The 16,332-nt window shown below is 41.5% G+C and overlaps 1 protein-coding gene across 3 annotated transcripts in view; it reads right to left on the reverse strand.

The window, feature by feature from the left end:
- The window catches only part of RAP1GAP2 (RAP1 GTPase activating protein 2), an 882,491-nt gene that overhangs the window by 614,673 nt on the left and 251,486 nt on the right, over positions 1-16,332 (reverse strand). The window contains exon 1 of one of the 3 annotated variants that reach the window (XM_056558446.1): positions 13,609-13,763. The exons of the other annotated variants lie outside the window; for them this stretch is intronic. Within the exon in view, the coding sequence (XP_056414421.1) occupies positions 13,609-13,625 (17 nt within the window). The 5' untranslated portion in view covers positions 13,626-13,763. Of the gene's footprint in view, positions 1-13,608; positions 13,764-16,332 lie in introns of those variants that run through there. 3 annotated transcript variants of the gene reach the window in all.

Consider the following 16,332-nt stretch of genomic DNA (forward strand, 5'->3'; position numbering starts at 1 on the left):
TTTTGGATAATATTGACTCCCTTTTCTCTTGTTTGGTACATACTGCAAAGTACCTTTAACTATTAGAGGCCTGGGTCTCCAATGGCGAAAGGCACTTTGCATCCTGTACTGTAGCAATACATGTACATATAACATTTATCCATTCAAGTGCCAGAGGGGGGCCTAAAATACCTGAAAGCCATTGGTTATTGGGACCTGCTTCATTTTATACACCTGTGGCAATAGGACTGAATAAAACACCAGACTTCAGTGACTTACACTGTACTTTTCATTCAGATTGTGTCATTCTAATTAAATTAGATTGAATGGGAGTTTACTGCCATCTAGTGGTGCATTGTGAATTTGCATGCTTTCACAAACAACACAAAATAGGAAACTACTGCAGGCCAAACAGACCTAAATGACATTCTATGGGTGATGCAGATGCATTTCAGTTACTAGGCCAGTATTTTCCAACCAGGGGGCCTCCAGTTGTTGCAAACCAACCAACCAGCCAAAGGCTGTCTGGGCATGCTGGGAGTTGTAGTGTTGCAACAGCTAGAGACACCCTGGTTGGAAAACACTGAACCTGGCAGTGATACAGATGCACTTTCAGTTACTAGGCCAGTGTTTTCTAGCCAGGGTGCTTCCAGTTGTTAGAAAACTACAACTATCAGCGAGCCAAAGGCTGCCTGGGCATGCTTGAAGTTGTAGTTTCGCAACAGCTGGAGGCACCAAGGTTGGGAAACATATGCAGCATATCTTACTGTACATGTTTACAGATACCATTCATTTTATGTCAGTGAGACTTCAATAAGAATCTGATTCATTTAGTTTCAACCTAAAATAAAACATGCAACCTCCAAATTCCCAAGATACCTGCTTGAGACGTATCTGCAATTTGGCTATTTTTATTACAGCCAAATTGCAGCCATAATAAAGTTACCCGGCAGACAATCTTGGCCACCAAGGTTGCCATGTAGCCCCAGGTTAGACCTGCATGAATCGGCCATCCAGCAGGTATCAATGTCAAGACAAATAAAATGTCCAGAATAATACAAAGCTCAACCTCACCAAACCTCACCAAAAGACCACCTCTTTGAGAAGACCACCTCCTCATCTAGTCTAGATTTTCTTTGATGGCTTTTTGGTCCACCATACATTTTGCATAGTGGCCATTTTCTTTGAGAAGACTGCCCTCATAAATGACCACTTTTTGATGCAATTTTTGGGTGATCTTCTCAAGGAGGTTTCACAGTACACTATTGTGGTGTCCCAAAGCCTATCCTGTGGCTTCGGACTTCCTCGGGCAGACCTACGGCACAGGTGTTGGTCCCACTAAAGGACTTGTTATTATCTTCAATATGTTGGAGCATTTTATCAGAGGTTTAATATATATTTATTTTTTATTTCTATATGTGTTATACCTTTAAGAGATGAGCTGTGTAAACCCATGTGACCCTGCCTGCCAATAGGAACCCCTAAATTCCTTAGTATATAGAGTAGTGAGGGGAGGAGTTGCCCCAGTTCAGTATAGAGCTATGAGCAGAGCATAAGTGTGGTAAAGGTGTGAGGAGAAGCTCTGAGGGAAGGCCCAGATCAAATCTATCTTATCTGGTCATTCTGCAAGGATAACCCACACGATGGAAGTTCATGCCCTAGTGGAGAGAGCTACAGGACCTTGACAGAACCCTAGCTACCTGGAAAAAGTTTCCGTCTCAAATAAAGTCAGTATTAATTCTATTGGGTGAAAAGCTCCACAAGTTCCAGCAAGGCAACAGAGCTCCCAAGGGGTTACACTGAATCTTCTCTACTCTGCACCATACTGTTGGCGTGTAATACCATCTGCACCCTGCTCAGTAATAGGCTGTTATCCGTAACTCAATGTGGTTGTGTTTCTGTACTCCCTGTGTCTGGCCCAGGAGACTCTGTCTCCAATCCTGGACCGTGTATAGGCTAACGGTGCCCTGGCATCAAGAAGTGATAAGGTATTTCCTAGCACCCAAGTGGCTACCACACTATACCTTATGTCTGCCTCTGAGTTTTCCAGGCACTGGTTGGGATATCACTGTGGTTAAAAATACTCATTTGTGATCTCAAAGCCGATAACCCGACTGGAACTAGTCGTGATGTCACAAGACTGTAGCTCACCTTGTGAACACTTAGCTTACCTAGTAAGACTCAGATTCACAGCTGTAAACTGGATAACATGGAGGTGCTAGATATAGACCTACTCATTTGTAGCTCTTCAGAAAATCCTTTACCATTATACCAACCAGTAAGGCTGCATTCAGACACAAGTATCTGAGCCCATGTGCCATGACCAATGGCGGTGTAATGATGCCATTCCCAATACTGTACGTGCAGCTGTGGCTTCGGACATGTGTGTTTAGTGGCTTGTGTGGACGCAGTATAATTGTGAGGCATAAATAGGAAGGAAAGTCACCACTTACATGTGTAATAATACACATTAGGAAACACTATTGTTTTTTTTCAGGTAACAGTTTCCCTCCTTGCCTGCAGGTCCCAGCGTAGCAGCAAAGGAGATGCACCGTATATGGGATATCTACTTTTCTACAGATAGGTATCTACACACTTTATAACTACAGCTATTAGTTAAAGGGGTATTTCTGGATTTTTTTTTTTCTTCAGCCTTTGAACCCATGAGGCCATGCTATTATCTCTGTGTTCTGCTCTGTGCTGTTTTCATGCACAGGACCCACACCAAGAAGTATTGTAGTGCAAGTCTTTTTATTTTGGTGTTGTCTCTGATCTTTCCGATCATTCCATGTGGCCAGAGATGATGGCCCTCGTTTACTAAGAGTGTTGGGTTTTTACTAGTGTGAAATGTTGTTTTAGACTTGTAGGATTGCACTCTATTTACTATGGGGATTCACAGATTTACAACTTGGGAAAGTTTTCTGACCAGCTTTTCATTGGTGGAAATTTATATCCATTTATTTCCCCGCCCCTTTTCCAACCAGTCATGCCCCTTTGCTGGCCGATCACGCCCCTGTCAGGTTTGTCCTCCTTGTAGGTTTATTTTGGCGCAATTTGTTGCAGACACAAATTCTGTCTCACAACCCGAAAAAACAGGTCGGGTTTGCAATAGTAAATGAGGACCATTATGTTACAAGTCACATAGCCCACTTGTGCCCACTGCAGCCACACACAGCTTTTCTTAAAAAAAAATTTAAGATATTTTAAAAAACAGTTATGTGTAAACACAGCCAACATAAATTGCTCAACACTCAACACAGCAGGAAGGAGTATGGCAATCTACAAAAATCGCTGATTTACTATATGTTCACAAAAGAGTTAAGTAGCGATGCACAGCATTGCTACTTAATTCTTTCATTGCTGGGCCAGCGCAGCCCAGTGGAGGGGGGGGGGGGTTGGGGGTTTACAGTTAACCAAATATTTATAAAGATCACTGCCTTACTTTATGTCCTCAAAGAGTAAAGTAGCCAGTTAACTCTCTACTTGCTGGGACTCTCTTATGCATAGCATCACTACTTATTCTCAGTACAAGTATGAAGGTTCACTGGCCCAGTCTATTTGAGAGCCGAGATTTTCCTTGCAGGGCTTTCAAAATTGCCACTCCGCATCATTACCGATGAATGTCTGATAGTAGCCGTCACTCACCGCCAATGAATTGAGTGCAGCTCCTGTGCTCGATTCCTAGTCAATTAATGCTCCAGGGCATACATGTACACCCTGCTGCTTTAAGTCCCAGACAGCTAGGGTGTACATGTTCGCCCAATGTCATCTAGGCATTAAATTGCAATTCTCTACTTAAATTATGGAATATACTTAAATAAGCAATGATGGCTGTACTGTTTTAGTATAAAGCATTGTCTCTAGCTAATTTACAGATGTAAAGTATTCTTTGGCTAAGGGGGCATACTTGGGCACCAACAGTTTTAGCTGTAGGGTCCAGAGGACATGGACTGGAGGACATTGCGCTTTTCTTCTGAATGTGTGCATTTAACACATTAGAGGATCATCCAGAAAGGAAAAATTAGTGTTGCATAAGCCACGAACATGTAGTATTTGTTAAAGTATGGAGTGATATATCGCATTGATTTCATCAGATAGGTCCGGAAGGATTAAGACTGTACAATGCCCCATAGTTATAGCAGTCATAGAAGCATGACAATATTTAGCTGCAATGGTTTCATTGAAACAAGTCCTGAAACCAGAATGTTGAGGTCTATTAGAGAGTTAAAAGGGTACTCAGCTGGAACACATTTCCTTTTTTTTTTTAATCAACTGGTGCCAGAAAGTTAAACAGATTTGTAAATTACTTCTTTTTTTATTTATTTTTTTTAGAAATTTTTTTTACTTTTTTTTTCAAATTACAAAAAGGATGGAGCATATCCTCATATACAAAAAAGGTAAAGTATTTGTAAATTACTTCTATATAAAAATCTTAATCCTTTCAGTACTTATCAGCTGCTTTATCACAGGAAGTTATTTTCTTTTTGAATTTCCTTTCTGCCTGACCACAGTGCTCTCTGCTGACACCTCTATTTTAGGAACTGTCCATAGCAACAGAGAGCACTTGTGGTCAGACAGAAAGGAAATTCAAAAAGAAAATAACTTCCTCTGTACTATACAGCATACTGATAAGTACTGGAAGGATTAAGATTTTTTAATAGAAGTAATTGCCTTTCTGGCACCAGTTGATTTAAAATAAACTGTTTTCCAGTGGAGTACCCCTTTAATACAGATATCTGTCAAGTGGGCACTATACCAAGTGGGTTTAGAAGCAACTATACTAAGGGGTTTAGAAGCAACAAGGAAACTTATGGACCATGTATACAGTATTTAAAAAGTCTAATTACTCCTGGAATATCATCTGACCACTGTGATTTAGCCTTATCACAACTATACCTTAAGATCTACACCATGGCTTCCCAACCAGGGTGCCTCCAGCTGTTGCAAAGCTGCCTGGGAAGCCAAATACACTCTGGTTGGGAAACACTTATCTACACAGTGAATGGATTCAATGAAAAACAAGTTTTTTCCTCACAGCTTTTTACGATCATTTTCTTATCCAAATGCAAAACTAGGATTAACAGAAAGGGAGCCTGTTGCCCTGAAAATGCTGTCCAATCTGCAGACATCATGTTAGGCTGAGTTCACATATGTGCAGCGTCCGGCACAGTTTCCCTCAGGCGTGCACTGGAGGGAAACTGATGCTAGAACTGATCCCATTCATTTGAATAGGACAGTTCATAATCATCCAGCATCTCAATTTTGACACTGGATGGTTGGACACGCCGGAGAGCACCGGATAGGGAAATGCAGTTTGCTGTGTTCCCTTGTCCGCCCTGCAGAAACAATGGACGCCGGAAGCCATACAACTGATGGCAACTTGTCATCATTTGTGGCATCAGTTGTGTCGAGATTTAGGCTAAGTTCACCTATGCTGGATGCCGGACATATATGAACCCAGCCCTATAGAGCAAGAGGAGCTGAGCCCCTTCCTGGGGTACTACCTGTACCCCCCTGATAGTGGCCCTCTTCGGGTGGAATTCCACCGGACTGTATTACCATCTATGAGAAAGCACACGTTTGTGTGGTCCTACCACCGATGCAGTACAATGCATTCGGTGGAATTCTGCCGGCTAAATCTACTCTGTGTGAATAAGGATACATTCAGACATGCTAATTTTGCAGATTTGGCTGCAGATTTTCTGCTGCTGGTTTTCGTACCCAATGACTTCAATAAGGAGCAAAAAAAGAAATCTGCACCTGTAATCATACCCTAAGGTTTTGTCACATCCATAGAAACATAGTACAAACAAAATTGATTCTATTGTCTTATCTCATAAATATAATTACACGGATTACTACAATGCTTTGCACTTGTAATATTATTTGATTTAAACATGTGAGTATTCATTTGTCAGACTGCCAGGAATTAAGTGTGCCATCTGGATAGCAAATATGCCAACTGCCACTTATTTTTAGACCAAACATCAAAGCCATGTTATATTACAGAGTTTGTACTTGCGGCATCATATCATCATTGTGCTCCACTGTTCTGCCTCCTTGCCAAAGTCTTATTGTTTGCATGAATAAGATGCATTAATTTTATGTTTGGAATGAACACAATAAAGATGATGATGTAACCCGGTGGTGGAGGTAATAAGATACCAGCCTAAGAGGAATAAGCAACCATTATTAACCACTGATGCACCCGTTATAAGTCTTGTATTGTAAGCAAACTTTGATTATAACAGCTGGAAATAGAAAAGGATCATCAGGGGCTGTAGAAAGAATAGGGCGACCTACAGTACCAAAGACCCATGCCATCAGCCATGAAAAGAGAGATGAGTTGGCTTGAGCTCTCCTTTTTAGTAATCCTAAGGACTATTAACATGGCAGAATTTCTGCTTGCAGACTTCTGCCTCAAATTAGAGGGGTATTCCAGTGAAAAACGTTTTTCAACTGGCTCCAGAAAGTTAAACAGATTTGTAAATTACTTTGATTAAAAAATCTTAATCCTACCCATACTTATCAGCTGCGGAAGTTGAGTTGTTCTTTTGTGTCTGACAACGATGCTCTCTGCTGACACTTCTGTCTGACTCAGGAACTGTCCAGAGTAGGAGCAAATCCCCATAGCAAACCTCTCCTGCTCTGGACAGTTCCTGAGACAGACAGAGGTGTCAGCAGAGAGCACTGTTGTCAGACAGAAAAGAACAACTCAACTTCAGCAGCTGATAAGTACTGGTAGGAGTAAGAATTTTTAACCCCTACAGGACCCATGACGTACCAGTATGTCATGAGTCCACTCCCATTCTATAACATGGGGCCACGGTGTGGCCCCGCGTCATAGCGGGTCAGGCTCGGCCTCTAACAACAGTTGGGACCCGTGGCTAATAGCGTGCGGCACTGATCGCGGTGCCAAGTCCTATGGGAGCTATAACATTGCAAAAAAAAGTGAGAAAAAAAGTGAATAAAGATTATTTAACCTCTTCCCTTTAAAAAAAAAAAAAATAATCGCCGCATGCGGAATGTCTGAATTATAAAAATATATTGTTAATTAAACCGCACAGTCAATGGCGTAAGCGCAAAAAAAATAAAAAGTTATAGGGGTCAGAAGATGACAATTTGAAACGTATACATTTTCCTGCATGTAGTTATGATTTTTTCCAGAAGTGCGACAAAATCAAACCTAAATAAGTAGGGTATCATTTTAACCGTATAGATCTACAGAATAAAGATAAGTTGTCATTTTTACCGAAAAATGTACTGTGTAGAAACGGAAGGCCCCAAAAATTACAAAATGGCGTTTATTTTTATTTTGTCGCACAATGATTTTTTTTTGTTTCACTGTATATTTTTGGGTAAAATTACTGATGTCATTACAAAGTAGAATTGGTGGTGCAAAAAATAAGCAATCATATGGATTTTTAGGTGCAAAATTTAAAAAGTTATGATTTTTTAAAGGTAAGGAGGAAAAAATTAAAATGCAAAAACGGAAAAACCCTGAGTCCTTAAGGGGTTAAAAGAAGTAAATTACAAATCTGTTTAACTTTCTGGAGCCAGTTGACATGGAAAAAAGTAGTTTTTTACTGGAATCCCCCCTTAAACCCCATAGATTTCTATGGGATTCTGCACTCCCATTCACATTTCTGAATTTCTGCTTGCGGAAGCAGAAATTCAGAAGTGTGAATGGGAGTGTGGAATCCTATAGAAGTCTATGGGCTTTAATTTCAGGTGGAATTCCACCAGCGGAAAATCTGCCATGACTTTCAAATACAAGAATCTCTGGTCTGATGAAACCAAGATTAAAGTTTTTTGCTTCAATTCTAAGAGTCATGTCTGGAGGAAACCAGGCCCTGCACTTATCCCTACAGTATAGCATGGTGGTCACAGCAACATGGTGTGGGGGTGTTTTATATTGGCTAGGACAGGTAGACTGGCCGGGGTATAGGGAAAGCCAAAGAGACCTGATCCAGAGTGTTCTGGAACTTAGACTGGGCCAAAGGTTCACTTTCCAACAAGTACACAACCGAGACAACACAGGAGTGGCTAAAGGGCAACTCTGTGAATGGTCTTGAGTGGTCCAGCCAGAGCCCTGACTTGAACTTAATGAAACATCTCTGGAGAAACCTGAAAATGGCTTCCTATGACAGTCCCATCCAACCTGACAGAGCTTGTGAGGATCGGCAGAATCGGACAGAAAATCCCCTAATCCAGGTGTGCAAACCTTGTGGCATCATACCTAAGAAGACTGGAGGCAGCAATCACTGCCAAAGGAGCTTCAACTAAGTACTGAGTAAGGGGTGTGAATACTTATGTCAATACAAGGTTTTTTTTTTTCTTTTCAATAAATTAGTAAAGATTTCTAACATTCTGTCTTCACTTTGTCATTATGGGGTAATGATGGGGGGAATTTTTTTACGTAAGCACAAGGCTGCAACATAACAACATGTGGAAAAGGTAAAAGGGACTGAAGACTTTCCAAATGCACCGGAGTTGAAATCCAGAGCAATGTACCCCGTGACATACATTAAAATCTACACGGAATTCTAAGGGTGCGTTCACACTGACTAATTCAAGAGGAATTTACTCGAGTAATTCCTCTTGAATTCTCTGCTCCAAATTAATGCACATCTCCTTTGCCCATTGACTTTAATGTTTCTTCCACTGTCCTGTTCACACTGCAGAAATTCTGCTAGCGGAATTCCGACACTGAATTCCGTTCCGCTTGAAGAAAGAACATGTTCATTCTTCAAGCGGAATCTGCGAGCAGAATCCTATAGAAGTCGATGGTAAAAAAAAAATTCTGCCCAACATCGTATTCAAGCGGAATAATTTTGGTCAGGAAATTGTTGCCTTCTGTCATTTTATCCATCAAGCGGAATTCAAGCGGAATTCAAGCGGAATTCAGAAAAGTAGATTTTCATTCCTCTTCATTTCCGCATGGAAATTCTGCTTGAATTCCACTTGATGGATAAAATGACAGAAGGCAACAATTTCCTGACCAAAATTATTCCTCTTGAATTCCTCAGTGTGAATGCACCCTAATTGATACGCACAGGACTTCTAGCAGCTGTGAATACATTCTACACAAACAGTGAACCCTGGAGTGTTAAAGGGGTACTCCACATGCCATCGTTTGGGACATTTAGTTCCAAATGTTGTGTGAGCGCTGTTGAGGGTTGACTAAGCCCACTTGTGAGGTCACGCCACTCCCCCTCAATGCAAATTTATGGGAGGGGGCATGACGTCACGCCACTCCCACAGACTTGCATTAAGGGAGCATGGCGTGATGCCACGAGGGGCCATGGTCGACCCCCACAATGCGCACATAAAGTTCGGAACTAAATGTTCCGAATGCTGGTCAGTGGAGTACCCCTTTAAGCATCAATGAGACTTATCAATGGATCCTGTGGACTGAAATTACATATTGTGAAAGGGGACAATCATTCTCTTCGGAGACCGTAGTCTGTGCCTGCACAGATCACCAAAAAGTGCTCCTGTTATAATACCCATGTGATTGTACACTGGTCAGGTGTGAAATGCCAGTCTTAGTAAATTCCTCCTAAAGTGTTTCTTATGTAACCCCTTAAGGACTCAGTCCATTTTGACCTTAAGGACTAGGATAATTTTATTTTTACTTTTTCGTTTTTTCCTCCTCGTCTTCTAAAAATCTTAACTCTTTTATATTTTCATCCACAGAACCGTATGAGGGCTTGTTTTTTGCGCGACCAGTTGTCCTGCGTAATGACCACTCATTTACCATAAAATGTATGGCACAACCAAAAAAAAATACTATTTGTGTGGGGAAGTTAAAAAGAAAACCGCAATTTTGCTAATTTTGGAAGGTTTCATTTTCACGCCGTACAATTTATGGTAAAAATGACATGGGTTCTTTATTTTGTGGGTCAATACGATTAAAATGATACCCATGATTACATACTTTTCTATTATTGTTGCGCAGTATGTTTAAAACCCTTCTATTTTGAAGACCTATAACTTTTTCATTTTTCCATATAAGCGGTGGTATGAGGGCTCATTTTTTGCACCATGATCTGTACTTTTTTATTTATACCCCATTTGTGTATATAAACCTTTTATAACTTTTTAATATTGTTTTTTATAAAATGTGACAAAAAAGCTGCAATTTGTGCTTTTTTTTGTTGTTGTACGTTCACGCCATTCATCGTACAGGATCAATAACATTATATTTTAATAGCTCGGACCTTTATGCACACGGCAATACCAATTATGTGTATAAATGTATTATTTTTTTTACACTTTATAGGGGTAAAATGGGAAAAAAGGACATTTTACATTTTTATTGGGGAGGGGATTTTTCAATAATTTTAACTTTTTTTTATTTTTTTTACTTTTTTTAACTTTTATTCTTACACATTACAATACTGGCGGGTCCCTGGCTGCGATCAGCAGCCGGGACCAGCCGCGCATGAACCGAGCATCGCTCCGATGCTCTCTATCATGTACAGGATGTAAATATACGTCCTGGTGCGCTAAGTACCGCAGCACCAGGATGTAAATTTAGGTCCTTGGACGTTAAGGGAGTATACAATGACAAGGATACATTTTTTGGGATGTTGTAAAAAAATCTAATTATTAAACTTTAACTATATTTCAGATTTTACCATATTTGTAGTTTTTAAGTGGATATGGTGCCAACATAAGGAAGGGTGTGTACCGTGTCTTTACTAAGGTGGTTTCGCACCATGTAAATGTGTGACATTGTCTACATTATTACAGGAGATAATGCAGATAGGTGAACAAATGCATTAATAATCTTAACGAACTTGCTCATATTGGACAACCACATTCCATATGACCTATTGGGGCATATAGATTTGGCCTATGTGGCTAAATTGACACTGGAACTCCCTATTGAATAGGTGACATAGTGGAAGGAAAACAGCAGAGAAAATTTTGTAATACAAATGACCGGGAACAACTTCTTGCAGAAATTCCCTGCTCTGGCTATTTGAGTGGTGGTCACATATGGGGCATATAGACACAAAGGGGGATATTTATGATTGCCTTTAGAACCTTTTTTGGAGGGGTTTGTGACTTTTTGTGCAATATTCACATTTGGTAAATCCGTTACTGCTGCAAAGTGAAAATTGAAATTTGTCTAATTGTTTAAACCAACAAATCTCGTACCCGGGATCAAAAATTCCCTTATTACCCCATCCTAAAACATTGCTTTTATTAACATGTTTATTAAAAGGTGTAATCAAACAAAATGTTTAAAAACACCAGCGTCACCTGTCCAACTATAAGAGGTATATGTCACTGTAACATGAGGGCAATAGTATAACACTGGGAGTATCACATCATATATACTTTTGATGGCTGCAGTCCTAACAACAAGTGTAATAAAAATATAATCGGTGACACAGGCCCCTTAACATGTTTCGCTCCTCAAAGTTCAGAGGTCTCGGCTAATGGCTTCCAAAATGGAGACTGTTTGGCCTTATATATTCTTTGTTGATGACATTACAGATTAAGGGAGGGAGCAATCATCTCCAATGGTTACCGTTATACTAGATGCATGAAACAACCCACATAGTCCAATAAAATTCCATACTCCTGATGGACAGCAGTTCTCTCCAATTCCAAAAAGTGATCAATCAAAGAAATTGACTGATAGTTATTCTCACCAATCATTGATGTACCTTGCTGCTCAGAGCCACTCCTACAAGTAGTAGGAATGGTTGTTAACAACTTTTTTACAGGATTTTCAGGATTGAAAAGTATTGTCGATTACACTGTCAACACTGGGGCCCAATATAGTGTATGGGTGTGCTTGCAGTTTATGGCGAGTTTCATTGAAGCGTGCAAGTTTTCATAGTCCACCCCTGACTGCGGATCTAGTGACCTGAACTAACTGCCATCTTTTCAGGTCATCAGAAATGCATTCAGGCCGGGACTTGAGTTCCTAATACAGATTAAAAAAAAGTTCATGTAACAAGCTTGTTTGAAACCGGCCAAAGGCAGGCAAAATCTAAAAAAATTAAGATTTTGAACCCAATAGTGGTCTTCAACCTGCGGACCTCCAGATGTTGCAAAACTACAACTCCCAGCAATACTCACGTGTCCCCGCCGCTCCGGACCCGTCACCGCTGCCCTGGATGTCGCTCCATCGCTGTCACCGTGTCCCCGTCGCTCCGGAACGTCTCAGCTGCCGGCCGGGTATCCTCGCTCTCCGTCGCCGCCATCACGTCGTTACGCACGCCGACGCACGTACGCAACAACGTGATGACGAGGAAGGAGAGCGCTGGCCATACAGGGGATCCCTGAACGGAGAAGACACCGAGGAGGCAGGTAAGGTCCCCCCCGGTGTCCTGTAAGCACTGACCCGGCTATTCAGTCGGGCTGTTCGGGACCGCCGCTGTGAAATTGCGGCGGTCCCGAACAGCCCAACTGAACAGCCGAGTTATTGTCACTTTCCCTTCAGACGCGGCGGTCAGCTTTGATCGTCGTGTCTGAAGGGTTAATACAGGGCATCACCGCGATCGGTGATGTCCTGTATTAGCCGTGGGTCCCGGCCGTTGATGGCCGCAGGGACCGCCACGATAGGGGTGTATTCGCCGTATAAGACGCACCGACTTTTCCCCCCCAGTTTTGGGGAAGAAAAAGTGCGTCTTATACGGCGAAAAATACGGTACATATGATTTCAACTGAGTGAATGTTAAAAGGGTTGCCTGGTTCATATTATTGTTACAAGAGTACAGCAAAAAAAGTTGCTCACAAGTAGTATCCCCCTGCTTAAACCCCCAGTGATCATCTGTTATCTTAAAGGGGTACTCCAGTGAAAAACTTTTTTTTTTTTTCTTTTTTAACTGGTGCCAAAAGGTTTCAATCATTTAAAAATCTTAATCCTTTCAGTAATTATTAACTGCTGAGCAGAGCAGGAGCAAATCCCCATAGCAAACCTCTCCTGCTCTGGACAGTTCCAGACACAGACAGAGGTGGCAGCAGAGAGCACTGTGGTCAGATAGAAAAGAACTATACAACTTCCTCTAGAGCATACTGCAGCTGATAAGTACTGGAAAGATTAAGATTTTTAAATAGAAGTAATTTACAAATCTGTTTAACTTTTTGGCACCAGTTTATTAAAAAAAGAAAAAACTGTTTTTCCTGGTGATTTTTTTTTCTCAATTCTTCAATAAAAATTATTTAGTCAAATGAGAAGTCACATGATTGAATCATATAGCTTGTAATGCTAAATAATTAATGAGTATAATATGCAAAAGAAAACCTACCTATACACCAATACTAAAGCCCACTATTTTTGGAGTGGGGGGGGAGGACACCTCAAAAAATTGCATCTTGGGAGTACAAAAGTAGGGAGCAGATTTTTTTGCTGCATTTTCAAAACACAAACAATAAAACAAACGATGTGTGATAACCCAGGCTTATGGAGTTTTGTACCTCTATAACCAGCTGATAAATCTGCTGTCTCATCCTAACCCAGAGAACACATAGAATACATTGGCAAAGTGTTAAACTATAAAGTCAGCATCTGTAGAGGACTAGGCTAACCCTATAGAATACGATATTTCAGATTGAACTGCATAACCTAACACGAATTAAGAATTCTTGCACGTAATAACTTACCATAATCTTCTGTACATTGTTGGAGCGGAACTCTTCGGAGCGCAGACTTGAAGTTATCCCAGATCACAAGTTACAGTCTTAAATCCTCCACAGGTTAAGTCCAAGCAACTCAACCAATTACGTGAAGCAGAACGGGAAAGTCAGGCTGAGGGCTTATCAGTTCAGCTGCTCGCCGCATGCGATTCCACGCTGTAATGTCTACTTATTTTCTCCTATTTCATTTCCCTTAACAGGAATTTTCACAGGTTGTCATGGCAACTAATGAAAACTGATTTATGAGGAAAAAAAGAGAAAAGTGTATTTAAGCTCAGCACCACCTGCATGACTATATTAATAACAGTATCGGTTGTCAGGATAAGAGCCCAAGTATTCTGGGCATTGCTGAGCTGCTGCCTGTAATTGAATAAGAAATGTATTCTGTATGCCAATACTAAGAGCGGCAGACCTGACGTTTATCACTGGTTCTCTGGACTACGCTAATGTATTGCCATCACAAGGGCTATCGCTAGACACAGTATATCTGGGCATTCTAAGGGAAGGGTCACACGGGGCGAATCTGCAGCGTATTTCACACTGCGGATACACCGATGGTAGTCAGAGAGGGACTGCAGAGCAAGCTACCAGCTGTGTAGCTCTGTGTGTCCGCTCATATCGGTGGATTTTTACAGCGGAAATCCGCCACTACAAGCGGACACAAAGAGCTACTCGGCACTTCCACAGCGCATTTCCCCCTGTGTGACCCTGCCCTAAGGAACTATTATAGAAAGCAGTTTTTGGGTGAACTTCTAGACTTAGTAATTTCACCAGTCATTAAAGGGTTATCCCAACATTAAAGAAATACTCTTAGTTTCACAGCACTAGTCATATAGCACCAATTGTTTTAATTTAGCATAACTGCATCCAAGTGTTTCATTACTGAAACTTGGTCAAGTGATCACCTGTCTGACCCACAGAATATCACATTGCTTAAAGGGTTACTCCGCCCCCAGACATCTTATTCCCTATTCAAAGGATAGGGAGTATAAGATGTCTGATCACGGGAGTCCCGCCACTGGGGAGCCCCAGCTATCTCGGCTGCGGCATCCCAGACATCCGGTGCACAGAGCGAACTTCACTCCATGCCAGATGACTGGTGATGCGGGACAGAGGCTTGTAACATCACTACCATGCCCCTCTTGTGACGTCACGGCTCCTCCCATAGACTTGCATTGAAGGGCATGACCGTGATGTCAGCAGGGAGACTGCGGGGGTCCCCAGCGAAGGGACCCCCGTGATCAGACATCTTATCCCCTATCTAAAGGATAGGGGATAAGATGTCTAGAGGCCGAGTACCCCTTTAATCTTTCAGAGGAAGTCAGTCCTGGGTCAACTGACTTCTTATGAACTACAGAATTACATCATCATCTCACAGACCCCTCCCCTTTCAGATCTGTATAATGCTGCTGCTATTTCTATGGGTTCAGCATCTATAGTAGTTATGTTTTCTCTTTTTGCCATGACTTTCCCAATGTTTTGGCAAAATGGTGATATTTTACCACAATTGCACAAATTTCGGTAAAAAGTGTACTTGTTACCACAATTGTGGAACAGCCAAACTGGAGTACAAATGTGTGAAATATGAAAGACTTCAAATCTTCATAAAATGCCTCAATTGTGGATATAGGTCAAATCACTTTCACCTGATGGGTATATATCTCTAAAACACTTACTCTGAATAAGAAAACACATCAAAATTGCACAGTGTGAACTGACCTCAACTCACATATGAATCTAATGAGTTCCCCTGGGTAAACTTCAGCATTAGCAGACAGATTAAATGACATAAAACTACAGAATCACTTCAGTGTCACTACTGCAATCCAACGTAGAGCCTATCCCAGGCTAAAACAAGTAAACAGGCATACACAAAAACCTCTATATTATTTACTAATAATAGCCTGTGCTGCACAAGATGCTCAGCCATCCTGCATGCCTGAGGGAGATGAGGAGACCTCCAGCATCTATTTGCTCTTATAGGACCCTTGCAATTGCACAGAGGTGGTGTTATATTCCCACCTGAACTTCCAGTTTCATTACAGATTCCATGACCAGCATTGATCACGGACGGTATCTATAGGGTTAATAGTGGCATCCACCATAATTGGTGGAGCCTCGGCTGCTGAAAGCAGCTGGAGCTCACCTCCTATGCAGCGAGTGCGGCTCCTGCACTTGCTTCATAGCCACACCGTAAATGTACGGCGCTGTGTGCAAAGTTACTTGTTGTAGTGCCATACATTTATGGTGCATGTTCATAACCCCTCAAAGATGAAGGGCGTACAGGTATGCCCTTGCGTCCTGGCACTTAAGGACCGCGGACATACCTGTTAATTGAGTTTGAAGCTTGAGCACGAGCTGACCATGCTTCTTACCTGGTGGGTCCCTGTTGCAATGAGCAGCCAGGACCCACAGTTAATGCCAGGCATTGGCAATCAGGCCAATGCCCTGCATTAACCCATTAGAAACCGCAATCAAAGTTAAATGCGGTGTGTAAAGTGCGCGGTTAACAGAGCCCTTACCTGCAGGAGAGCCATTGCAGGCTGGAGCAGCAGAGCACAGATAACACTGATCAATGCTATGAACATTTTATGCAATCAAAAAATTGCATGTTATAGCCACCTCTGGGGACAAAAAAAAAAGTTTTCGAAAGTGAATTAACCCCTTCCCTAATAAAAGTGTGAATCACCC

This window comes from Hyla sarda, chromosome 2 (assembly GCF_029499605.1).
Source record: "Hyla sarda isolate aHylSar1 chromosome 2, aHylSar1.hap1, whole genome shotgun sequence".
Classification (NCBI taxonomy): domain Eukaryota; kingdom Metazoa; phylum Chordata; class Amphibia; order Anura; family Hylidae; genus Hyla; species Hyla sarda.